This window comes from Erythrolamprus reginae, chromosome 3 (genome assembly GCF_031021105.1).
Source record: "Erythrolamprus reginae isolate rEryReg1 chromosome 3, rEryReg1.hap1, whole genome shotgun sequence".
Classification (NCBI taxonomy): domain Eukaryota; kingdom Metazoa; phylum Chordata; class Lepidosauria; order Squamata; family Dipsadidae; genus Erythrolamprus; species Erythrolamprus reginae.
In genome coordinates this window covers 49,095,566-49,121,048 of record NC_091952.1, presented here as the reverse complement: position 1 = coordinate 49,121,048, position 25,483 = coordinate 49,095,566, and the positions used below count along the sequence as shown (strand labels likewise).

Below are 25,483 nucleotides of genomic sequence, written 5' to 3'. Positions count from 1 at the left end.
GTTTCCCAACTTCTGGTAGGCCCAGTAGGCTCGTGTTTCACCCTCACCAGGCTCCAACAGCTTCCCTGCAGCCAGGGGAGGGTAAAATGCTCCCCCACCCCCCAGGCTGCCGGGCACACCCATGCATGTTGGAGCTGAGCTAGGGCAATGGCTCACAAGTCAGCAGATATAGCTCCGTGTTCCACCTGTGGCACCCTTGCCATAGGTTTGCCATCACTGATGTAGATCTATCTATCTCTTATCTCTCTATCTCTATCTATCTCTATCTAATCTATATCTATCTATCTATCTATCTATCTATCTATCTATCCATCAATCTCTCTCTATATATACATATATATATATATAATCTATCTATCTATCTATCTATCTATCATCTATCTATCTATCTATCTATCATCTATCTATCTATACACACACACACACACACACACACACACAAAAATATATACAGTATTCCTCTTTTCTACAGCTGGCCGGCTAGAAGGAACGGAAGCGATTCACCGTGATCTGTGCACGAAGCGGTGGCGCTCTTTTTTTTTTTAAAGAAACCTCCAAGCCTCACCCACAACTTCCGACGCCCTCTAAACCCGCGAGCCTCTTTTCCCCTTGTGCCTTCTTCGCCCGCCGCCCCAAGTCGGCGCAAGCCCCTCCCCCCACCTTTTGAGTTGACGGGAGGGGGCGCGCGTGGGCGTGACCGCCTCCGCCTCCCGCCGCCCCTCCTTCCGCCTCCCTCCTCTCCTCCCCCCCCCCGCCCCGCCCCGCCGAGCCTCTCCTCGAGCCCGCTCGACTCCTGGCTGGGTCGCCGCTCGTGCCTCCCTCCGCAGTCCCGCTGCTGCCGCGGGCGGGATGGGAAGCGTGGACGCCGCCTGAGGCTTTCTCCCGCTTCGAGGGGGCGGGGGCTGCCTCCTTTTTTCGCCTCCTCCTGAGGAGAGGACGAGCCGCCCGTGCTAGCCGAGAGGAGTTCGGCAATGCCCTCCGCCTCCCCCTGCGACGCCGGCAGCAGCAGCAGCAGCAGCAACCTCCGCGCCTCCCGCTCGTAGCCGAGTGGCCACCTCGCCTCGGCTCCCGGCCCCACCGAGCCCCATGGTGGTGGAGAGGCGGTTGCGGGGCGGCGGCGAGGGAAGGAAGAGAAGGAGGAGGAGAAGAAGGAGCGGGAGGGAATGGCCGCCCAGGGTGACAGCTGCAGCGTCAAGGTGGCCGTGAGGTGAGACGGGGCGGTTTTTTTGTTTTCAGGGGGGAGGACTTTCTTTCCGGTCGTTGCAGGTGAAGGGAAAGGGCGGGACAAAAGGAGCCCCTTCCAGCTGCCGCCGCCGCCTTGCTTGTCCTCCCGGTTCCAGGTCGTCCCGTCATGGCAAATTGGTAGCCCCCGCCCCCAACTCTACATGGGCAAAGATGCGCGGCTCTTGCGAGGAGACTTGCGCGTTGCACTGAGGGGGAGGGCGGGGAGGGGAGGTTTGCCGCTAATGCTGAGGTGGAGGGCTCGGGGTATTGCCTGACCGTCGGGAGGGTGTGAGGCACGGAGCACCGGTTGAGAAAAGAAGGGTTCGCGCGCTCCCCCCCTCCAAGCTTTTGGGGGGGGGGCTGAGCCCCGTCGCTGCCAAGGCGGAGAAGTTGCCTCACGTTTCCCTTTTATCTCTGCGCGTCTGACGTGCGGCCGGTGGGCATTGTTGCTCTTTGTTAGCGTTGCTGCAGGAGAGGGTGACCCGGAGCGAAACTCTTTCCCTGTCCAATTGCTGGACCTGGCTTGGCTGCTGAGGCAGCTGATCCCCCTGCACGCGCGCGCACACACACACACACACACACACAAATGTTGGTGATTAGACAGATCCATCTCTTCCTTCCTCCCTTCCGTCCTTCCTTTCTTCCTTCCACCCCCTCCCTTCCTTCCTTCAGTCCTTCCTTTCTTCCTTCAGTCTTTCTTCCTTCAGTCCTTTCTTCCTTCCTTCCTTCCTTCAGTCCTTTCTTTCTCCCACCCTCCCTCCCTCTCTTCCTTCCTTCAGTTCTTTCTTCCTTCCACCCACCCACCCTCCCCCTCTTCCTTCCTTCCTTCCTTCCTTTATTTTTATTTGATTTGTGAAACATTTATAGGATAGTAGTTGTTTGTGTACAAAACATAAATAAATATAACACAACATAAAAACACAACACAAGTAAAAAAGTAAGGATAAAAGTGGACAATAGGACAGTAGGACAGGGACATAGGCACAGTGGGGCTCTTCCCTCTGCTGCTTCCCTACTTCTTCCCTCTGACTTCTGATTCTTCCCTACTCTGCAGAAGCAGATTTGGTTAAGTAGGTACAAAGAGTGAGGTTGTAGTATTTCTTTAGTATTCTTTTGAAAGAATAGTGGAATATATCTTTCTTTGTCTCTCTCTTTCCTTCTCTCTCTCTCTTTCCTTTTTTCTCTCTCTCTCTTTCCTTCCCCCTATCTCTCTCTTTTCTTTCCCTTTCTCTCTCTCTCTTTCCTTTTTTTCTCTCTCTCCTTCTCTCTCTCTCTTTTCTTTCCTTCTCTCTCTCTCTTTCCTTCACTCTCTTTCCTTCTCTCTCTCTCTTTCCTTCTCTCTCTTTCTCTCCCCCTCCCCATATCAGGCAGCAGCTAGAGCAAGAGAAACAAGGAAATCCTGTATTTCACATTTGCTGTTTTTCTGCCTTTTCCTTTCTCTCATGCGTGTGACTGTTCATTCCGTTTCTCTTCGTTATTATTGTTTCTGAATAAATCCCTCACTGTCAGATTTCCATGCGTGCCAACAGTTGAGTCCTTTCCCTTGGTAGCTTCTGTTTCCTTTGGCCGGCAATTAATTTTTCCTATGTCAGTTTTCGACCTTTCGTCCATCTGATCTGGTGACTGATAGCTTCTCCATTAGGGTGGGGTTGGGGGCCTATCTGCTTATGCAGTGCCCTGGACGAATAGCATCAGCAAGGTTGTCCTTGTTTCACATTCAGCCATCCCTGTCTCTCCCATTCCCTGGCCTAATTTTGCAACTCCCTGCATTTTGTTTGTGCAGGTAAAGTCAGCGCAAGTGCCTTTTCTCTCTTCACCTGAAGCCTGGCAAGGGTTTTTTTTTCCAGTTGCAGGGGAAAGGGTGGTGTTAATGCAGAGGCATATTTCCCATGGTGCTTCCCTTTTTGTGTTACTCTAGCCACGGAGGATACAATCTCCTTTGTGTGTTCATGCACACTTGAGCTTTGACTTAAAACGGTCACGAAACTGCGTCTGATATAATTTCTATTTGATTTGAATAAAGAGCTGTGTGCTTTATGGAGAGAAGAGGGAGTCTGCTTCTCAGACGGTATTTTGAAATGATCCCGTTGTCTGCCATTCCATTTGCTCAGTTGGTGGAGATGGGTTGGGGAAAAGGCTTTGTCCCAAAAATACTAGATTGAGCAGGCATATTAGGGTTGCCATTTTGGCAACAGTTTGTTCCTCTGCTAAAAAGGAAGCAATGTTTGTACAAAATGCCCAGTTCACACGAGGGCAGCACTACCGACACTCTTCACTAGGGGGTGCATATCTTCTGTCTGTTAGTGTTTTGCACCTGAAGCGCTGGACCAATTTTTTTAAAATTGAAACATAGAAACATAGAAGACTGACGGCAGAAAAAGACCTCATGGTCCATCTAGTCTGCCCTTATACTATTTCCTGTATTTTATCTTACAATGGATATATGTTTATCCCAGGCAGTTACTGTGGATTTACCAACCACGTCTGCTGGAAGTTTGTTCCAAGGATCTACTACTCTTTCAGTAAAATAACATTTACTCATGTTGCTTTTGATCTTTCCCCCAACTAACTTCAGATTGTGTCCCCTTGTTCTTGTGTTCACTTTCCTATTAAAAACACTTCCCTCCTGAACTTTATTTAACCCTTTAACATATTTAAATGTTTCGATCATGTCCCCCCTTTTCCTTCTGTCCTCCAGACTATACAGATTGAGTTCATTAAGTCTTTCCTGATACGTTTTATGCTTAAGACCTTCCACCATTCTTGTAGCCCGTCTTTGGACCTGTTCAATTTTGTCAATATCTTTTTGTAGGTGAGGTCTCCAGAACTGAACAAATGTGGTCTCACCAGCCTCTGTATAAGGGGATCGCAATCATGGAAATGTAAAATTATATTCTTTGCTGTTGTGAATATTCCATCACCATAGAAGGTTTTAAAATATTGGTTGCAAGGCAAAAGGCAACACCTTTTGCTTTTTAGTGGTCCACGCTTCCCATCAACCAGCTTATTCTAAATGAGCTCTTCCAGAAATGTTGGACTGTACCAAAATTCCCAGCTGGCAATATCCTTAGCAAGAGCATATTGCCTATTCTGGTTGGGAATTATTAGAATTATCAGGAATTGGGCCCAAAAATTCTGGAAGATGCAAAGTTGGAAAGGCATTCTAAAGAACAAGCTAGGTTTGAGTGTTGTGAAAACAAGTACAATATTTTTGGAGGATAAGTTGCACCTTAGTTTTGGGGGAGGAAAATAGGGTGAAAAAAAATCTATCTACCAGGTATACATGTGGCTCTAGCGTCCTTAGTTTGGTCAGCTTCAGCACATTTTTTAATCCCCTGGGTGTTGTGGTTAGTTCTGGCCCAGCTCCTGCCCCAAGGAATGTGCAGGTGAATGTGGGGGAGACATCCACATGCCGCAGGCCTGTTTTGCTCCCGATGGAATCTGCCGACGAAGCCTCCTCTGACCAAGGAAGCGTGAGTGACAGGGAAGAGGGGAGTTTGGCAGACAGCCCAGGAGGAGATCAATCATCTGTATCATCCCTGGATTCTGAACAAGAATTAATGACACATCCACGCATGCGTAGAGTGATGCATAGGAGACAACAACTGAAGGATTATTACAAGAGAAAATGAGGCCACCTGTGGTTGGGTGGGGCTGCTGTAATTAGTGCTAAAGATAAAAGTGCAGCCTGGTGTTTTAGCCTCATGGCAGTTTATCTGATTCATTGTTTCGTCAAGATCATGGTTTATGTGCTGTTCAAGATTGTGTGTGGACTCTCTGGACTTTAGAATTGGACTCAATTTCCCAGTTATTGGGTGAGCAATTGGATTGTATTTAACCTATGCCTTGTGTGTACCAGAAAATCCCTTTGACATTTAAAAAGGGAGCTGTTTCTGTTTTTCTGTTTATAAAAACTTTTGGGTTTTCCTTTTATCGTGTGGTATGTGTCTTCGTGGACTAATTACCCTGTAATTACGGGCGGTTGAAACACGCTGGCAGAACACTGGTTAGGGCTGAAAAAAACCATCTTCAGAGGGAGTAGGAATGAAAAAATCCTGCAGGCCGGAAAGATGGTTAGCATCTTGTTAGGGCTGAAAAAAACCTTTTTCAGAGAGAGTAGCAATGAAAACAAGCCTGCAAGCCTGGAGGGAAGATTGTTAGCACCTCATTAGGCCTGGAAAAAGAAGATTCCCAAAAAGCTACATTCAGAGTATAAGACACAGCCAAATTTTCATCCTCTTTTAGGAGAAAAAAAGCTGCACCTTATACTCCAAAAAATACGGTGCTTGCTCCACCTCATTTTCCTTTCCAATGCATTTTAATGTGTATTCTGGCTCAAAAATCGGAAATAAAGAACTGAGACAAAAGGTAGAAGGAGAGAACCGTTGTTCATAAAACAATCCCCTCCCTTCCAAATGTATGTTCAGTAGGAGATTCTGTGCCAGAGGTTGACCTTAGTAGAAATTGATCTGTTGAAAAGTACATAAAGAGCGGGATTACAGGTAGTACTGCTTCGTCAGCATTACAACTGCAAGCAGTCGCTAAATGAGGTAGTCTCTAAATGAAGACTACCTGTATAGGAAATATAACAAAGTTGAACAAATGTGCAGATCAGAAGCTAAAATTTAATCCACTCACTTTGGGGTTGGGGTCTTCCTTGATCTGAATCACATTCTTTTGCAGAAAGGACATTCTCAGGAGCAAGTGAGTGCAGGGTGGACTAAGTTTGTATAAGTCATTCGTCCCCACCTGTCCTTTGTTTTTTTGCATCTGCTTTCGTTATATCCTGTCCAGAGTTCTGTTGAAGAACAGACAGCTCTTACCAGAAGTTGGACCACTTTCATGGGGTTCATAAAGCTGGGATGGTCCAGGTGTTATCGCAGGGAAGATACAAGATGGTGGGAAGGTCCTTTCAGAATTTTTCCCAAAAGTTATTGCTGCAGTACATATGCCCTATAGAGCAGTGGTTCTCAACCTTTCTAATGCCGCAACCCCTTAATACAGTTCCTCATCTTGTGGTGACCCCCAAGTATAAGTCTACCGCCAATTCTTCCAACAGATCTTTAAGCTGATTGGCAAGAGGTCAGAGGGACACCCCCCTGTAAACACCTGATTGGTTGGATTGTAAAAATATGTTCCGAGATGCCAGAATAGAAACTTCAGTTTCTAGCATCATGGAAATTTGTCTTTTCCCATGGTCTTAGGCGACCCCTGTGAAATGGTTGTTCGACCCCCAAAGGGGTCCCGACCCCAAGGTTGAGAACCACTGTTATAGAGGATAATTAGAGGATTTAAAATATAAAACATCATTTACACATGAGCAGCATAGACCGCATCCAGACAACAGGCCAACTTCTTTGTCAAAGTTTCACCGAAATAAAATGCTTTTGCTTCCCAACAGAAATATAACAGCAATGGAACTATATTTCCATTAGCATGGTGTTCTGCAGTGTGGGAGCAGTAGATAAAACTCTTGGCTATTCCTTCAAATGGGTCATTGGCACTAGTGGGTTTAAAGTAGGTCCCTAAAGGGGTGGGTTATTGGGAGGTCGCAGGGGTTCGGGAGAATCTGTAGTTAAGATTCTGTGCAGTTCGGAGATCCCCCCCAAATGCCACTCCTGGCTGGCCCCACCCCACCTCTCTCAGGAGTCCCCACATAGCCCATTTAGTAACCAGGTAAGTGCTGGGTGCATGGAAGTCTTGGGGAAGGCAAAGAATCGGCCTACTGTAAGTTCAGGCCTGTTTCCGTCTTCCGGAGGGCCTCCGTAGCTTGGGGAGGTCATTTGTGTCCTCCCAGACACTCAAATAAAGCCTCTGGAGCCTTGGGAGGGCAAAAATGCAGGAGGCCAACTAGGCCACATCCACTGTGGCCCCACCCACCCAGCAATCAGGCAAAGAACCCTTTGCTAAATGTTTTGAAGCCCAGCCCTGCCTAAAGGTAGGCTCATTGGAGAGATAATGGTCTTTTAAACAGGTGAACCAACCATTTAGGACACAGCATAAGTGTACAGTCCTGCTCTCCCCCAAAAACCCATTGTTGTCCCAGTAATCCCCTACCCTTTTTTTTTTTTTTTGCCAAATTTTGTAGATATTGTAACTTTTGTAGATATTGTAACTTTTAACATTTAATAGTATACAGTATTGGGCTTTTCCCAGCAATGATTTTGTTTATACTGTGCAGTACTTAGAAATTCTTATTTGAGTTTTTGCAAGAAAATTAAAGAAATGAAAAGCTGATTTTGGGATCTGATGGATAGTACTGTATGCGATTATCAAAATAATATAGGAAAATGTTAATTTGAAATAAGAGTTTGTTGTATCAATGAAACTCAGAAGTCATTCTTTTTCTATAGTCTTTACTTTTTCTTTTTTCAGCATTTTTAATGTTATTCCTTTATCCTTTATCCTTTTCTATACAGTATTTCTATTTCTATTTATCTTTTCGTTTTGTATCTTTTGTTTAAATTGGGAAGAGATCACTTGACCAAGATAGGTTTAAATGGTAGTTGGAATATACTGATAAAGATACAGTGAAGCAGCCTCTCTCTAACTAATCATAATAATTTGGTTCTGCCATTTGGACCAGGAGAAGTTTCTGAACACACAGTGTTTGTTACAGGAATACTGTCAGAGAAAATTAAAGCACATGCACTACAGCTAAAGCAAATAAGCAAACAACAAGTTATTTTGCAAATGACATTTCTTTTCCTAAGAAATTCAGGGTTTTATTATTTTCTTTGAAATATCCAGCATTCTACATTTATGGTTCGAAAGGAAATTTAAAATATTAATGTAATTTCCAGTCACTTAGTATGGACTTGGGTTCTAGATTTTGGGGAGGCTGTGTGGTGTAGAGTTTTTCTTTCGGTTTTAGAAATGCAGTGAGTTTTGCAGATATATATGATTGCCAGCTATCTGGAACTGCATAATATAGACAGGTTTTCATCCTAGTTTGTAACAGGAAAAGAGGAGTCAGAGGACGTACACATGTTATTTCAGCTGCAGTTCCTTTAAACTTTCTTACTGATTTATGTTCGTTTTTTGTGGTGAGCTGCCCTGAGTCCCTAGGGAGTTGGGAGGCATAGAAATATAATTAAATAAATAAATAAATTCTGCAGGACATGAGGGTATGTGGGTGGTGGAAATGTGAAAAACTGGAGTGTTTTGAATGCTGCAATGCTGCTGCACTATAGAATTAAGAGGGGGAACTGAGGTGAGGGAGGGAAGACCAGTCAATTAGAAGCACAGCAGATGAGCAAACCATTGGGGCCTTCAGCAATAAGAAGGAAATGAGGGGAGGAGTGAACTGTCTTAGCCTCCCCTGCTGCTGCTTGTGCAATTCTTCTGTTATAAGCACATCTTTTGTCAGAGTGGTATATGTCCCCTCTACGCTGGCTGAATCCAGGAGGGCTATTTTTTTTCCTTTTGCAGTCTTAGCAATATTAGAACCCGAAGTGAGTGGTAGAGAGTAATGGGAAGGGGTTGATTTTTTTAAGAGCAATTTAAGACTATAATGCAAACTTGCATCCTGCCAAAGCAATGTCAAAAGCAAACCATTTCTTCTCTCCCTCTCTGCCCATCTGTTGGAGCTGACCATAGGAACTGGTCACATTCTTCTAACAATGCACTTAGAGGAGTAGTTTTCTAGAAGTACAAATTATCAATAACAATGGACAGCAGAAATCCTTCATGCGCTGAATCGGTATTTAACAACTTGAAAACGTGTAGAGTTGCAGAATTGCTCAGTCAGCATGGACTTCATCTTCAATAGAATTCTGGGAGTGGAAGTCTACACATCTTAAAGTTTCAAGGTTGAGAAGCACTGTTCTGAATTCATCCTTTTAGTTCAGGGGTGGGCAATTAATTTTGCCATGGGGCCGGATGAGAAATTGGGATGGTTTTAGAGGGCTGGACTAATATAATCAACTCAGTTCTATCCAATACTGTAAAGACCCAGGCCCACTCTACAGACCCCTAATTGTTTGCTTTACAGTAGCACGGTGCACCACAGTCACTGCGCTGGAGTGTTTGCATGGTTTCTGTGTTCGGCCGCTCTCAGTAGGAGGTCGGGGTCCACTCCAATGCGAGGATGAAAGAGCCCACTGCGTCTGCTGGGACTCCTCTGGTTCCTGCTTTCCTCATGATTCATCAGGAAAGCAGGAGCCGGAGGAGTCCCGGCAGACGCGGTGAACTCTTTCATCCTCGCAATGGAGCGGATCCCAACCTCCGCGAACCGGTCACAGATAGTGGGTGGGCTCACAGACAGTGGGCGGGCTGGATTTGGCCCATGGGCCATCCCTTGCCCAGGTCTGTTTTAGTTATAGGTAAAATAACAGAGTCCGTAAAGAGTTGGGCAGCATACAAATATGAATGAATGAATGAATGAATGAATGAATGAATGAATGAATGAATGAATGAATGAATGACGTGAAAGGACAGAATGGCTTCATATTTTGGAATTTTGCAATTTGGCCTCTGTTTCAGATGATATTTTGAGTTTTCAGGGATGCCTTGCGTTCTTGCCTTACTGGATAAAGTAAAACATCCGAAGTGTTTTGGAATGCCCTTTGTTAAAAGCACACAACTAAAGCATTTCAACTGTTCTTAAGTGCCAGCACCCTTCCCCCCCCCCCTTTCCACTCTTTTCTTTTGCATGGGCAAAACAAATTAAATAACTCACTGGCATAGCATCTGTTCCTTTCCCTTTCAGTCTGGCCTGATACATATGGAAATATATGCTACAGTACTGTAGTTAAGAATGAAGCTGTGATGCATACAGACTCAAGCTATGTATCGAATCCATTGGTTACCTCTGGTATTTCTCAGCAATCACTCCTGTATAGAGTTCAGATTGAGTAAACTGGCATATATCTTGAGCTAAGCCATGGTTTATTAAACCATAGCTTCCTAGGTTCATAGCACATTCTAAGCCATCAGCCATGATTGATCTTAATAATTGGATTTGTAGTATTAGATCATAACCAACAGCCACCTGTTAGTTCAATGGATAGGTAATCCCAGTCTGTATAAGTTACTTTGCTTTGGAAAATATATTTAGAAACCAGAATTAGTTTTTAAGGCACCTATATGGACATTGCACACATCGTCATGAAAATGTATGCTGATAATGCTGAGATACATTACAAAAATCTGAACAATGTTCAAAGTGCAAATGCCAGTGATAAGTGAGTGACAGTAAAAGCAGAAAGAAACATGGTTATTCTGCTTTTGATGACCAACGCTATTATGCAATGGAAATAAGATTACTAGTAGTCTGGTAGGAACCTATATAATATACTTCTTCAAACCCTCAGTTCTACATATCAATTCATTCATGTTTTGTGACATGTCACACGACCGAGACATATAATTTTTTGTAGTTTACATTTAGAGAGAGATTAAGTCATTGTGAGGCTCACTTTATCATTTTCTGATTCTATCCTACTTCTCTCTATATTTATAATCATCTTTGTCCAGTGAAGCCTTCCTAAATTGGATACTTACCAAGTTGGCAAAGTATGGATTTAACTTACTTATAAGATACTGTTTAGAGAAGGTTGTTTTACTACTTCTGTTTGGCAAGTATGCTGAATATTTAACATCTATTTTAAACTTCATGGGATGTAAAACATTGCTTTATTATATTAATGTAAATAAAGATAAAACCAGTTCCTAAAATAGCACCAGTTGTCATTTTGAATAATGAAATAAAATCCATATAGGATGCTAATTGCTAAGATATCTAGAATTGTTTCCAGTATGTTGTCTCACACATTTCTGCCATACAATTGGATGAGTGCTGCTGTTGATGTGGGCTTTATCCCTGGGCATCATGGTGCTTTTAGGTGCTTTTTCTTCTGGACAATCAAGGTACACACAAGAGGCAGGAGATTGTTATGATCTTTGCATCTTTTTTGACAACTGCTTCTCTATAGAGGCTGCTTACACTTATAAAACCATTAAGCTAACAAGCTGCATTTAGGATCCCAATTGTCATGCAGAGCAGATGCTCCAATCTTTTTTTATAGTCCCATAATTTGATCAACCAAAGCAGGCTTTTCTCACATTCTGTTAGAAAGTGTAAAATACCAATTTGCTGCTATCAATTATGAAGATTATGTCTCTGCATTATTTGCTATAGTATGCCATTTTCTTTCTAAAACATAATTGCTACTTGTAGTTTCCTTTTATAAGTACTTTTTTTAAAAAAAGTTTAGAACACAAGTAGATCTGAAGAGCAATGTATTTGTGTGTGTGGTTATTTGTTTAAAAAAGAACCTGTTCAAAATGACTGGAGACTTTTTCTCACTTGTGAAATAGTTGCACACACAGACACACACAACAGAGCAATCCTTGAAATGACCTAATTGGCACAAAATACTAGCTGTCCTTTCCCCTACTGTTTCCTATCCAGCTTCCTGTACTTTTACTGCCTCTCTGCCGAAAGTTATGGTCCTGATTAGCGACTGCCACTCATAATCTATCTATGGCATTTGACCTGTCATTAGCCAAGGTGAGGGAGAAAATCGTACATTGATTTATAATTTCCATTTTTAAGTCTGCCCACTTACAAATGTCTCTTGGCCAGCTGGGTTAATAAAAAGTAATATAACCTGTCAAAAGAGAGGAATATAAAAGACCAGAGGAAAGAGGGTCATGACCATTAAACAAACTGGATAATCTCACATACATCCTGGCCCTGTGCCTTTGAAAAAGGTTAGGTCTAAGGTTTGTCAAGAATGGTGGGGGTCTGACTATATGGATCTGGGGTCATCACTGTTCCAAAGGGCAGATCCATGCTTAGGGAATCCACCAAGGATAGTGATTGAACCTAAGAACTATGGAACTAATACTAATAATAATAATAACAACAACAACAACAATAAAAATAATAAAAATAAAATAATAAAAATAATAAGCAATTTCTGGAAGAAAAAAGTAAGGTTGCTGCATCTGAAATTAAAGAGGCTTTTCAACATACAGTACTGTTAGAACAAAATGTGGCAAATGCTGTTTCATCTTTCCCAGATAAAATGGGGAAGCTCTGAGATCATCTACCTTAGTGTTTTTCAACCAGTGTGCCGTGGCACACTAGTGTGCCATGAGACATGGTCAGGTGTGCCGCGAAGCTCAGAGAGAGAAAGAAAACAAGAGAGAGAGAAAGAAAGAGAGAAAGAAAGAAAGAAAGAAAGAGAGAGAGAGAGCAAGAGAGAGAGAAAGCAAGCAAGAGAGAGAGAGAGAAAACAGAGAGAGAGAAAGAAAGAGAGAGAGAGAAAGAAAACAGAGAGAGAGAGAAAGAAAGAGGGAAAGAGAAAGAGAATGAGAGAGAGAGAAAGAAAGGAAGAGAGAGAGAAAGAGAACAAGAGAGAAAGAGAAAGAAAGAGAGAGAGAGAGAAAGAGGGAGGGAAGGTGGGAGAGAGAAAGACATAGATGGAGGTAGGGAGGGAGAGAGAAAGAGAGCAAGAAAGAGGAAGGAAGGAAGAGAGAAAGAAAGAGGGAAGGAGAGAGAGAGAAAAAAGAGAGAGAGAAAGAGGGAGGGAGGGAGAGAGAAATAGAGCGAAAGGGAGGAAGAAAGAGAGAATTCTTTTGTCCAAACTTTTTTTAGCCGCCCTCCCATCCCCACTCAATGTGCCCCATGGTTTTGTAAATGCAAAAAATGTGCCGCGGCTCAAAAAAGGTTGAAAATCACTGATCTACCTTATTGAAAGCTGAGAAAGAAATTGGTGTCCAAAAGCAGGAGGGGGAAAGGGACAGGTGTGAAGTGGACAAACTCAAGAAATAAAGTGCAAATGGAGGGAGCAATTGCTGCAGAGAAATGGCTACCGAGGCCTTGGCTGATAAAAGAAGAGAGTGAGACTGCACCTCCCAAAGCCTGAAATTCTGCTTTAGTCATCCCACAGTGTCTCTAGCAGAATGGATGATGAAATGTAGCAGATTTTCAGTCTTGGAAGCTGCTATTGGATGGTACTGAAATAAGGGGCGGGAGGGGGGGATATTAATTTAACTCTGATCCTTAAAATGAACAGATTGTATAGCTGATGAGCTTGGAATGGGGAATTCTGGGAATTGAAGTCCACAAGTCTTAAAGTGACCCGGTTTGGAGACCCCCTGCTCTAAGTGCAGAGAGGGACAAAAGAAAAGGCCAACTCTGAATTCCATGATGATAGCAATCTGAATGAATGGATCTTTTGCTTCTTCGTATTGGATGGGCAGAAACAACATGAAAAGGTTCTCCTACGCCAGGAAGGGTATAAAACATAACAATGAGCAGCATTAATTATACCAAGAAGCCAATATACTGGAAGGGATTTTACTTTAAGAATCTTATGTGAACCTTAGACATAATTTATAAACCTTAGAGCTGAAACAGCTTACTTATGAGCCTTGCTTAACACAATTCTGGCTTAATGCCAATCAGTATAAACAAAATCATATGAAGTGGCCATTAGACAGTCAATAGGAATATTCACTGTGATAATTCTCAATACATTTCTTTGCTGCTGTTTTTAGATTGAAAGGAGAGCCACAAATTCACAAAGAAACAAAGTAAATAAAAACTAGGGGTTATCCTCAACTAGTTACATTTGTTTGCAGGATTGCAAACATTAGATAAATATACAGTATAGGATGCTGTGTATCTGTATTGCATGTAGTTTTAAATTATGCCTGTCTGGCATTAAGTTAATTCAGTCTCATTTTCAAGATAGGAATAATGCTTAAGGGCAACAATTCAGATTACTGCAGATGTCAAATACTTTTGTGGGTTTTTGTTCTCCTATGCTGTAATCTAGTAGACTGCCTTCTTTAGTACATAAATTTTCACATCCTCTTTTTCATGCTTTATGTATGTTGTAAGTGTTTCTAATATCTTGGACGAAAAGATTACAGTTCAGTTGCCCTTAATGGGCAGGGGCTTCTGATGAAAACGTAATAGATTTAAATAAATAGTAATAAATACTAATAAATTTGGCCCCTTAGCATTTACAAATCAAAGAAATTAGAGTGATTTCAGAATTGTTCTCCAGGGATGGTACTATAGAACAATGTTTTGCATTTACATAAACATATACTGCATGAATCTGATTTAGAAATGTCTACCTGAAGATTTTTTTTTATTAAATGTGGGAATATGTATAAAATTGCAAAAAAGATGTGTACTGAAGACTTTAAGAAATGTCTTTCACTGAGCATTTCCTGTAATATCTGAGAGTTCTCAGTGCTGAGAAGAATCAGGAAATGGAGCTTGTGAAATGGGGGGGAAGGAAGTACATTTCAAGTTTATTTAAACTCTTGCAGCCCTTAGACCTCAGCCACTTTTGAAAATATTCTTGTTGAAATATGCCATATCCTTGATCTCCCCAAGAGATACGTTAGATCTTCTGCTTACAATAACCAGCCATTTTACTCTGGCAGCCTTTGTCATAGATACATAGAAGACTGACGGCAGAAAAAGACCTCATGGTCCATCTAGTCTGCCCTTACACTATTTCCTGTATTTTATCTTACAATGGATATATGTTTATCCCAGGCATGTTTAAATTCAGTTACTGTGGATTTACCAACCACGTCTGCTGGAAGTTTGTTCCAAGGATCTACTACTCTTTCAGTAAAATAATATTTTCTCACATTGCTTTTGATCTGTTTTGCTTTTGTCTGTTTTGAAAGAAGGATGGACAGAAAAAAATGGCAAATATTTTGGACTTGGGCTCCTTACAGCAAAATAATAGTTATAGTAACAGTCTTTTAGAAGGATTGGCCTTAGATGCTAACTAACCAACTGTAAGTTCTTGATTAGATGCCAACTGATAATCTTCGTAAAAAAAAAAGTTTACTTAAGATAGCTTCCTTTTTTTAATACTGGCATGATTGAGTCTGATGCCAGTAACAGAAAAGTTGCAGGACATTGGCATATCTATTTAGAAAGAGAGGGGGAGCTTAAATGTTGATTTCTAAGTAGTAATGCTATCATCTTATAAATCACTTTTCACAGATGTAATGATGGTAGGAGCTGTTATTGTTTAATTCTTGATGTGTCCTGCAGATACAGTTAAAATAATTACTGGCTTAAATTATCAGTGAAATTGAAACTGCTCAGTGTAATTTTTTCATTGATAGAAGCATAGAAACATAGAAGACCGATGGCAGAAAAAGACCTCATGATCCATTAACATGTTTTTCAGGGCTTTAATGGCAAGTTTACATGAGGTAGAAACAATTTATTTTAAAGATTCAGTTACTGAATATAGAATAGACTAGTTGAACAATTCCATTTTTGTTCTGTTTTTATTTCAGATGTTGAGAGAAAATACATAAGTTCTACCATTCTTGTAAATCAGCTAGCCTTAATGGCACTAGGGCTTTAAAAAGCATGGAGATATTTTGTTTATTTTTAAATCCATTTGTTTTGGCTATCAAATATCTCATTTGTTTAGGCGTGTGTTTCACTGTTTTGCCAACTGCAGCTCTCTGTTAAAGACTGCCACTTTTTTTGTCCTAAGTGCCATAGAGGTTGCCTCACAGTTTTAGCATCTTCTGATATAACAGTGGTGGATCTCCATTATGATTACTACTACAGTACTTTGTTGTGGAAACTGAAGTTTCCCCTTGACAAAATATACTGTATAATCTGGGCTATTCTGGAGAAAGAAAATGAAAGATACTCTTAAAGAAAACTGAACCAGTCCTTGAAAGAGAATTGAATAGTAAGAGGAGCAATAAAAATGAACTCCTTCATTTCAGAACAAATTCAAACAGGCACTGATTTTTAATTGTTTTTTAATTTGTTGCTTTTTATATTGTGTTTTTAATTCTGTGACTTGTCTAGAAAATGTGGATTGACAAAAAATATAGAGATATACATTAATTTGAAGAAATTAACTAAATCAAATGAGTGCACCTGGTTATAATGCCTTGGTAAGACCACATTTGGAATATTGCATCTAGTTTTGGTCGCCATGATAAAGATATTGAGACACTAAAAAGAATGTAGAGAAGAGCAACAAAGATGAATAGGAGACTGTAGACTAAAAATATGAAGAACGATTGCAGGAATTGGGTATGTGTAGTTTAATGAAAAGAAGAACTGAGATGATAATAGTATATGGTATCTAAGAGGCTGCCACAATGAAGAGGGGATCAACCTTTTCTCCTAAGCACCTGAAGGCAGGGCAAGAAGCAATGGAGGGAATCTACTTGGAACTAAGGACACATTTCCTGACAGTTCAAACTATTTATCAGTGGAATGACTTGCCTCCAAAAATTGTGGGTGCTTCAACACTTGAGTTTTTTTTTTTTAATGGACAAACATTTGTCTGAAATGGTACAAGGTCTCTTACTTGATCAGGTGGTTGGACTAAAAGACCTCCAAGGTCCCTTCCAACTCTCTTATTCTATGCTCTTTGTTGGTTCAGTTTTTCATTCTTTCCTACTACTGCTGTACTATTCTATTTGTTTTGATGTGGAGATTGCAGTATTGTCCCAAGTACTGCCGTGTAGTTTCTGTATTCACATGCTAAATTGTTTTAACTACAGGTAGTCCTTAACTTACAACCACAATTAGGACCAGAATTTTGCTTACTAATCAATATTTTTATTAAGTTTATTAGATTTTATTAAATTTTAATTATTAGATTTGTTACCATGTATTGTTTTTATCACTGTTGTGAGCCGCCCCGAGTCTACGGAGAGGGGCGGCATACAAATCTAATAATAAATAATAATAAAGTAAGCCTTATTTTATGATTTTTGCCCACACCCATAATGCAATATCCCTCCTGCATGTCCCATCCCCTGCATATAGATGTACAACACACACACACACACACGTTTTGGTCTCACAATTCAAAACAGAGCTGGGAGAAGGAAAAAGCCTCTTTCCCCAAACGGAGCTGGGAGGGAGTGGAGCTTCTTTCCCCAAACAGAGCTGGGAGGGGGAGGGAAAGCCTCCCATCCCCAAATGGAGCTTTGAGGAGGGGCAATCTTTGTGTGCCCAAACAGTGCTGGGGTGGAATCTCCAGAGATCTGGGAAGACACAGGCCACAGAAGGTGAGGAGAAAGCATGCTTGTGTCTAACCCCAAAATCAGCTGGCCGGTGGGAGACACTCACACATGCTCAGTGCAGCTGAGCTGGTCAACAGATCCCGTGTCTGCAGAAAGGGCTCCAGGAGCCATTTGTGGCACGTGTACCATAGGTTCACCATCACGGCTATTTAGCATCTAGGTCTCTGCTACCTATAATGTTTTTAAACTTACCTTTCCCCTTTCTCTCAAATTGGGCAACTTTCTTCCTATATGAAGTAACATTAACAGTCAAATTTTACTGTCAAAGTAATGCAAGTATTGCTGTTTCACCTAATCGCTACTTTTATGTCTGTTGGTTGCAATACTTGTGGAGTTTGCATCTCAGCATTTCTCTTAACATTTTAGATATTGAAAGAGTTATTGAAAATCTTCATTTGGTAAACATGTTAGCCTCATCCATTGTATTACTAGTAAGCAGTGTTGCAGTTTGATTATTGTAGACTTTGGATAAATAAAGGTGTTTTATTGAAAGAAGGCTCTTATGATGCACAAGAGATCCTCCAACTCATTCTGTCTCTTAGGAGGATTTCTGCCTGAGAATCTGCACAGGTTCCAGACATTTATGCACTGGGACTTGTTTTAATCAATAGTGTTGACAAGTATCACATTCAGAAAGCCTTTCTGCCCTTTGTAAACTGATTTCCAGGGAACTTTGCAAATGAGTCTGTCAGCATCTTTTCTAGGAAGAAGTCCAGGGCAACAGAGCAGGCCAGGGTTAAAGACTGTAATAACAGAATGATAGTGAGTCATGTTTTTGAAGAACATTAGCTGCAATGGTTTGTGTTATGAAGTCATTCCCTGCATTGAGTTGGAGACAGTTCTGCTTTTCTTTGTGCTATCTCTTGCCTTATGGGCTCCAAACATGTGAGACAAATAACAGGCATGAAACACTGACATTCTTAAATTCTGGTTTATTTTTTTCTGCAGAGTAGAAATGTTTTAGATATATTTTTATGCATAACACTGATTAGAATAGATGCAACAACCAGAACAACTTATCCACATTGTTTCTAATATCGATTTATGCAAATTCTGTCTGCCTGCCTGTCTGCCCGTCTGTCTGTCTGTCTGGTGGATTGCTCCTGGTTCAGCCCAGTTCTGTGAACTGGTGCAGCAGCAGTGGGAGGCTCCGCCCACTCACCTGGGATGCTTCTGTGTATGCACACACGAGTGTGCGAGTCAACTGGTAGCAAGGGGTTTTAGAACCCACTACTGTATCTGTCTTCATATTTTAATTTTTATATGCACTTAATTATCCTTATCCTTAACTCTTGCATGTTATCCCAAAATACATTTACACTGATACCTTGTCTTACAAATGTCTCGTCATACAAAATTTTCAAGATACAAACCCGGGGTTTAAGATTTTTTTGCCTCTTCTTACAAACTATTTTCACCTTACAAACCCACCGTTGCCACTGGGATGCCCCGCCTCCGGACTTCCATTGCCAACGAAGTGCTCGTTTTTGCGATGCTGGGATTTCACTGCTGGGATTGCCCTGCAGCATCGCAAAAACACAGAAGTCCGGAGATGGGGTTTCCCATGGAGGGGAGCCTCAGGAGAATCCCAGCAGCGCAAAAACGGGCGCTTCGGCTGGCAAAAGGGGTGAATTTTGGGCTTGCACGCATTAATCGCTTTTCCATTGATTCCTATGGGAAGCATTGTTTTGTCTTACAAACTTTTCACCTTAAGAAACTCATCCCGGAACCAATTAAGTTTGTAAGACAAGGTATCACTGTATAGGTATTGTACTGCATACTGTAATACACTCATTCTTGAGTGTATTACAGTATGCAGTACAGTACCTATACAGTAGAACCTCGACATACGAGTTTAATTCGTTCCGGACCTGGGCTCGTAAGTCGATCAACTCGTATCTCGAACGACTTTTCCCCATAGGAATTAATGTAAATAATTTTAATTGGTTCCAGCCCTCAAAAAACTCACAAAGTTAGTCTAAATTATGCAGAAAGACATGTTTTTAATGAAGAAATGTACATGTACGTATAAATGAATAATAAAGTTTCTTACACTTAACTTGTAAACTTTCTTAAACTTTTAAATTTACATATGTACACAGTAGCCTAATCATCTGTTTTTGCCTTTTTGGCTGCACTTTCACTTGGAGCAGCTCTTTTCATAAGAAATTTATCCAATGACATCTGCTTTTGCCTGCTTTTCAAAATGTTGCGAAAGTGAGTCAATGAGGTGTCATTGAAAAGTGCTGCTGAACGACTCGTGGCTACTTTCTCTGGGTGATTTTTTTCGATGAAACTAACAACGTTCTCCCACTGCGCTAGCATCACTTTTATTTCACTGGTAGGAATGACTTCCTGTGGTTCCTGTACCTCTTCCTCACTGCTGCTCATCTCTTGGGTCATCTCCGTCTGTTGCATCTCATGGAGCGCCTTCAGGTCCTCTGTAGAGAGCGGTTCTTCATGCTCTTCGACAAGCTCATTGATGTCACCCTCGTCTACCTCCAGACCCATACACTTACCGAGTGACACAATCTCCTCCAACAGGGTGTCAGTCTCGCCCTCGGGCTCAGCAGAGTCCCTTGGTGCAACAGCAGCAGGCCACAACTTCTTCCACGCCGAGTTCAAGTTTCGCCTTGACACTTCTTGCCAGGCAAGGTCAATGATGCTAAGGCAAGAAACGATATTAAAATGATCCTTCCAAAACTCACGCAGTGTCAAGTTGGTGTTCTCTGTTACGTCAAAACATCGGCGGAACAGATGCTTTGTGTACAGCCTCTTGAAGTTAGCTATGACCTGCTGATCCATTGGTTGCAGGATTGAAGTCGTGTTGGGCGGGAGGAAGAAATCCTTTACAAACTGAAATTCTTGAAGGATGTCCTCTTGAAGAGCAGGTGGGTGGCCTGGAGCATTGTCGAGCAGCAGTAAGGCATGTAGGGGGAGTTTATTAGTCAAAAGATATTTCTTCACCGTAGGACCAAAAACAAGATTTTCCCAGTCCACGAAGAACTGCCTCGTTACCCATGCCCTTGCATTGGAGCGTGACATGACATGGAGTTTTTCCTTTAGGATTTTGTGCATCTTGAACGCGCGAGGATTCTCAGAATGGTACACGAGAAGTGGCTTTACTTTACAGTCACCCGACGCGTTTGCACACAATGCAAGGGTTAGACCGTCCTTCATGGGCTTATGTCCTGGCATGCGCTTTTCCTCGGCAGTAATGAATGTCCTACGGGGCATTTTCTTCCAAAACAGCCCAGTCTCATCACAGTTAAATATCTGTTGAGAGACATAGCCTTCTTTTTCAACCAGGCTAGCAAAACGCATAACAAACTCCTCCACTGCCTTGATGTCTGCACTCGCTGCCTCCCCATGCCTAACTACTGAGTGAATGCCACTTCTTTTTCTGAACCTGTCAAACCACCCATGACTTGCCTTGAACTCATCTGGATCTCCCGACGAGGATGGTTCATTTTTCTTTAGGTCGGAGAATATCGCACGAGCCTTCTCGCTGATGATCGCCTCTGTTATTGTATCTCCGGCCAGCTCCTTTTCTTTTATCCAAATTAACAATAACCTCTCCATCTCTTCATGAACAGACGTCCTAAGTTGGGAAACTATCGTCTCACCTTTTGCTGCTTTAACACCTTTAAGGATGTCCTTCTGCTTCAGGATTGTACAAATGGTGGACGTACTGCGTTTGAACATCCTCGCAAGTTCAATAACACGAGTCCCTTTATCGTGCAAATTAATTATCTCCTGCTTCGCTTCTATGGATATCATCATCTTCTTCTTCTTCTCAGCGGCCTTTGCACTACCGGACACTTTTTTGGGAGCCATGCACAAAAGTCTATACAGTACTCGCTCTAAACACCGACACCACCGAGATGAGACTTTTTTTCGCGCCGAGAAAACCGGAAGCCAACTAGAGCGGAAGTTCGGCTCGTATCCTGAATTTGAGCTCGGGTGTCAAACAGAAATTTCGCTCTCGTTGCGGCTCGTATCTCGGAATACTCGCATGTGGAGCAGCTCGTATGTCGAGGTTCTACTGTATATGTATTTTGGGATAACATGCAAGAGTTAAGTATAAGGATAATTGGTCATCTAAGTTTGTAACCTTATGACTGTAGTTATATAATAAGATTAGTTTGTCTAAAAATATCATTGGCATTAATTAGCTATATCAGCCAAGAAAGTTCATCTAGTGATATACGGAAGCAGGAAGAGAGCATTATATAGTGTATTAAGGATTATTGACATATCAAAATGCATACATTAGATTTTCTTTTCTTTTTCAAGTATCTTTTCTTCTGATCTGTAGAAAAGAAAAGCAGTCCTTGGGTTTTTGCCGGGCAAACAAATGGAACTGTTTATTGCCTAATTCTCTCTGCGTAGTTGATCTGATTGTTGGGCTCTGAGGGAATATTGTATACCAAGTCCTGTCAAAATATTCTGGAATATTGAATGACATGGAGGGTAGGGTTGTGATGTTGCATACTAAAGAGGGGGTTACATGCAATTCTAACCCAGAATCAGTCATCTGGGAGTCTTGAGCATGGCAACAGTGCTGTGAAGGCAGGATAATTTCTGTTGATGTTAAACAGCTTGTATTTAAATATTATTAAAATATTTTAAAAACCTGGTGTGAAGGTATTTTTATCAAGCCTATTTCAATTCTCCAAATGTGTTATGAATAGTGGAAGTTTGAAGAAAATCTGATGTAAGTTATTTTATTGCCTGCATTGGAGCAACAGGTGCCCTCCACCTCCAGATAAGTATGTATGTTACTTCTGAGTATGAATTGGCTCTTCATAAAGAAACATTTTATGTTGAGAACAGTAGAGAAATATAATCCATAATGGACTGTCCCATACTGCCTGTTTGCATAGTATAGCTCCTGAAGTGTCAACAATGTGGATGTCCCAGGACACAAAGAATTTAATTAGAGCCAGAAATAAAGTTTTGTTAGTAAAGTTTTGCTTTGCACAGTCACAAATAACACTCCCAGGGAAGAACTGTTGGGTTCCCTTTTGAAATTCAGCAGCGCTGCTACAAATCTGGGTGGTTTTTTCATGCTGATTTCTCCTCGCCCTTCCTTTCCTGTTAGGAGAGCCTCCTGCCAAAAGGGCCAATCATTTTGATTTCTCAATGATTTTTTTGTAGTGCAGGAATCAGGGAAGCAAGCGGGAAAAGCAGAAGGACAAGTGGATAAATGTGTGGGTTGCGGGAAGTGTTTTCCAGCCCAAATGATTTGGAGCAACGTTTATCTTTGTTCTCAATCAGAAATTCTTCCCTAGAAGATTCATCCCATTTTGTTTGTTTGTTTTGTCATGTACATATTGGTGGTATAAAAAGATATAATAATATTCACATACATGATACTAGTAAAAAAGAAACACTAGGACAGGGGATGGAAGGCACGCTGGCCCCCTTTTCTGCTCTGACATCCTCTCCCCCCACCCCCAAAATTCCCCCTCCTGGGAATCTACAAATAGCTCCTCTCCTCGTAACTAAGCTTCTTTCTTCATTTTCTTCCTTTTTCAACCCACCACACCGTAAGATGACTGGCTAGCTGGCAATCTCCAGTGCCTCGCAGCCCTCCCACTTTTGCCCTTGGGCGACGGTGTGTGTGTATCTGTGCGAAAAGCGAACTCCAGGCAGTGGCAGGTGACGCTGTCCTGGGATATCTGCCCTGCATTTCGGACCGCCACCTGCCACCATCTAGAGCAGAGGTCCCCAAACTTTTTACACAGGGGGCCAGTTCACTGTCCCTTGGACTGTTGGAGGGCCGGACTATAAAAAAACCTATGAACAGATTCCTATGCACACTGTACATACCTTATTTCTTTCTCTCTCACTCACTCTCTTTCTCTCTCTCTCTCTCTTGCTTTCTTTCTGTCTGTTGCTCTCTCTGTCTCTCTTCCTCCCTCCCTTTCTCTCTCCTTCTCTTTCTCCCCCTTCCTTCCTTCCCTCCCTCCCTCCTTCCTCTCCACTTCTCTTTCCCTCTCTCTTTTTCCCTTCTCTTTCCCTTTTCTTTCTTTCTCTCCACTTCTCTCTCTCTCTTTTCCCTCTTTCACCCTCCCTCTTCTCTCCCCGCGGAGGACTCACCCGACAAGCCTCCACCCTCTGACCCCGGATTCCCATTCAATCCCCATTCAGAAAACAGGAGTTAGCAACTCAAAGAGGAGGAGGCGGGTGTATGCGTGGATGTGTGTGTGTTTTGCCCAGCTCGGCTTTCGGCAAGCCTTACTTTACCTCGGGTGAGATGAGATTGAGGGGGACGTTCTCACTGCTTCTCCAGTGCGGCCTTGGAAAAGACCCGTGGGCCAGATAAATGGCCTCAGTGGGCCGCATGTGGCCCGCGGGCCGTAGTTTGGGGACCGCTGATCTAGAGCTTCTTTTTCATACAAACACCCCACCACCCAGACCCATGGAGGGAAACTTCCCAAGAATTCTAGGACGCCCCACTGCCACCCCTCTTAGTCCCAGCACATCAGCTGTGTCTCCCCGCCAAATACAAAGGCTGCTAGCTCCCTCCCCCATGGTCAGGTGGCCCTGACATCCTTGCCTGCTTTTGATCCTGATGGGAGCTCCAGCCGCAGCAGTGGTGGAAGGAAAGTTCCAGAGCAGCAGCGGCGGTGCTCCAGGAGAGCGACTCTCAGGGCCCTGGGAAAGCGCATAGTAAGGAGTTGCCACGTTGAGTCCTCCCAGTCTGGAAAATGCTGCAGGAGAAACTACCAAGAGCGCCGGCAGGCTTCTTCATCTACGTGAGTCCAGGGAGTGGCGGCAAAGAAGTGCCAGAAACTCAGCTTCTGCACATATCCCCCCAAAATAAATAATAATTAAAAAGATGACAGCACCCATGGATCGGTTCCGTGATTTCACTGTGATGTCACCAGCAATTACCTGTTTGGGCAAACCAATCCAAACCGGGAGGAACCCACCTCTGGTTACATACATCTTGAGAGGCTATATCTCTCATCTTGCCTAATAATACGACTAGTCTCTAGAATGATTACTCTTCCCCCTTTGTGGTAGATGACCCTGTCATATGAAAGAAAAAGTTCTATTACTTTTAGAAGATCGTGGTGAGCTCTTGTTTACCTTAAGGTGAATGCACATTTGGTGTGAAAAGAATAGGAATATACTTGTTCCTGACATTTGCAGATATGTTTCTATACAGTTATGTCACATGGATGGATAAAAACAATTATCGTACATATTCAGATATCTTAATACAAACCAGAAGATTAAAACAAACTTTCTTGATATAATTTAACAACCCTCAGGGCAGGTTAGGTAAAGACAGTCAGAGAAAAAGAAACTAGAAGTCATTTATATAGAGATAGCAATACCAGCATAATAGTACATCAGTATTTAATCCCAAATAAAAAGATATGACAGTTTACCGAGTTACCACCAGTAGCGGATTGCTACCGGTACAGTAAAGGATGGTGCACACGTGCATCCCAGCATGATTTTGCTTCTGTCCATGCGCAGGAAGCAAAATCTTGTGAGGGGATGTGTGCATGTGCGAGATTTCAGCAATTTTTTTGCTTCCGCGCATGTGCAGAAGAAAAAAAATCACCAAAATCACATACGCGCATCCCATCGCATGATTCTGCATCCTGTGCATACACAGAAGCAAAAACACACTGGGACACACGCACTCACGCATGCAAGATAACCAAAGCTGCCTGCACAGCGCATTGGTAGCGGGGGTAATAGGAATCCAACCTTGGTTGCCACAGTACAGTAATCCCTCGCTACTTCACGGTTCATCTTTAGCGGATTTGCTATTTCATGGGTTTTCAAAGGGATTTAAATCCATTAAATCCATTAAAAAAATTTAATCCATTAAAATTTCATAACATTCTTCTACAGTACTGCTGTGCTCTATTAAAAAAACTGGTAGGATATCACATGTAGTTCCAGCTGAGAAACATTATGGAATGACTGTTTAATGCAAAGGGTGGGTTTTTAAAGTCCAAATTTATTTATTTATTTATTTATTATTTGGATTTGTATGCCGCCCCTCTCCGAAGACTCGGGGCGGCTCACAACAAGTGAAAAACAATCCAATACAATCCAATTAATTAAAATATTATAAGTTTAAGAAAATCCCCTGTACTAACATACACACATACAGACATACCATATATAACTTCAACGTGCCCAGGGGGAGATGTTTAGTTTCCCCATG

The 25,483-nt window shown here is 42.2% G+C and overlaps 1 protein-coding gene across 4 annotated transcripts in view; it reads left to right on the top strand.

Annotated features, from left to right (window-relative positions):
• The first annotated feature begins 776 nt into the window (after positions 1 to 776).
• The window catches only part of KIF21B (kinesin family member 21B), a 101,148-nt gene continuing 76,441 nt past the window's right edge, over positions 777 to 25,483 (top strand). For all 4 annotated transcript variants that reach the window (XR_011558536.1, XM_070745160.1, XM_070745158.1 and 1 more), the window contains exon 1: positions 777 to 1,207. Coding sequence is in view for 3 of the 4 variants with exons in the window: in XM_070745160.1 (XP_070601261.1) it covers positions 1,164 to 1,207 (44 nt within the window). In the remaining variant the exon portion in view is untranslated. The remainder of the gene's footprint in view (positions 1,208 to 25,483) is intronic.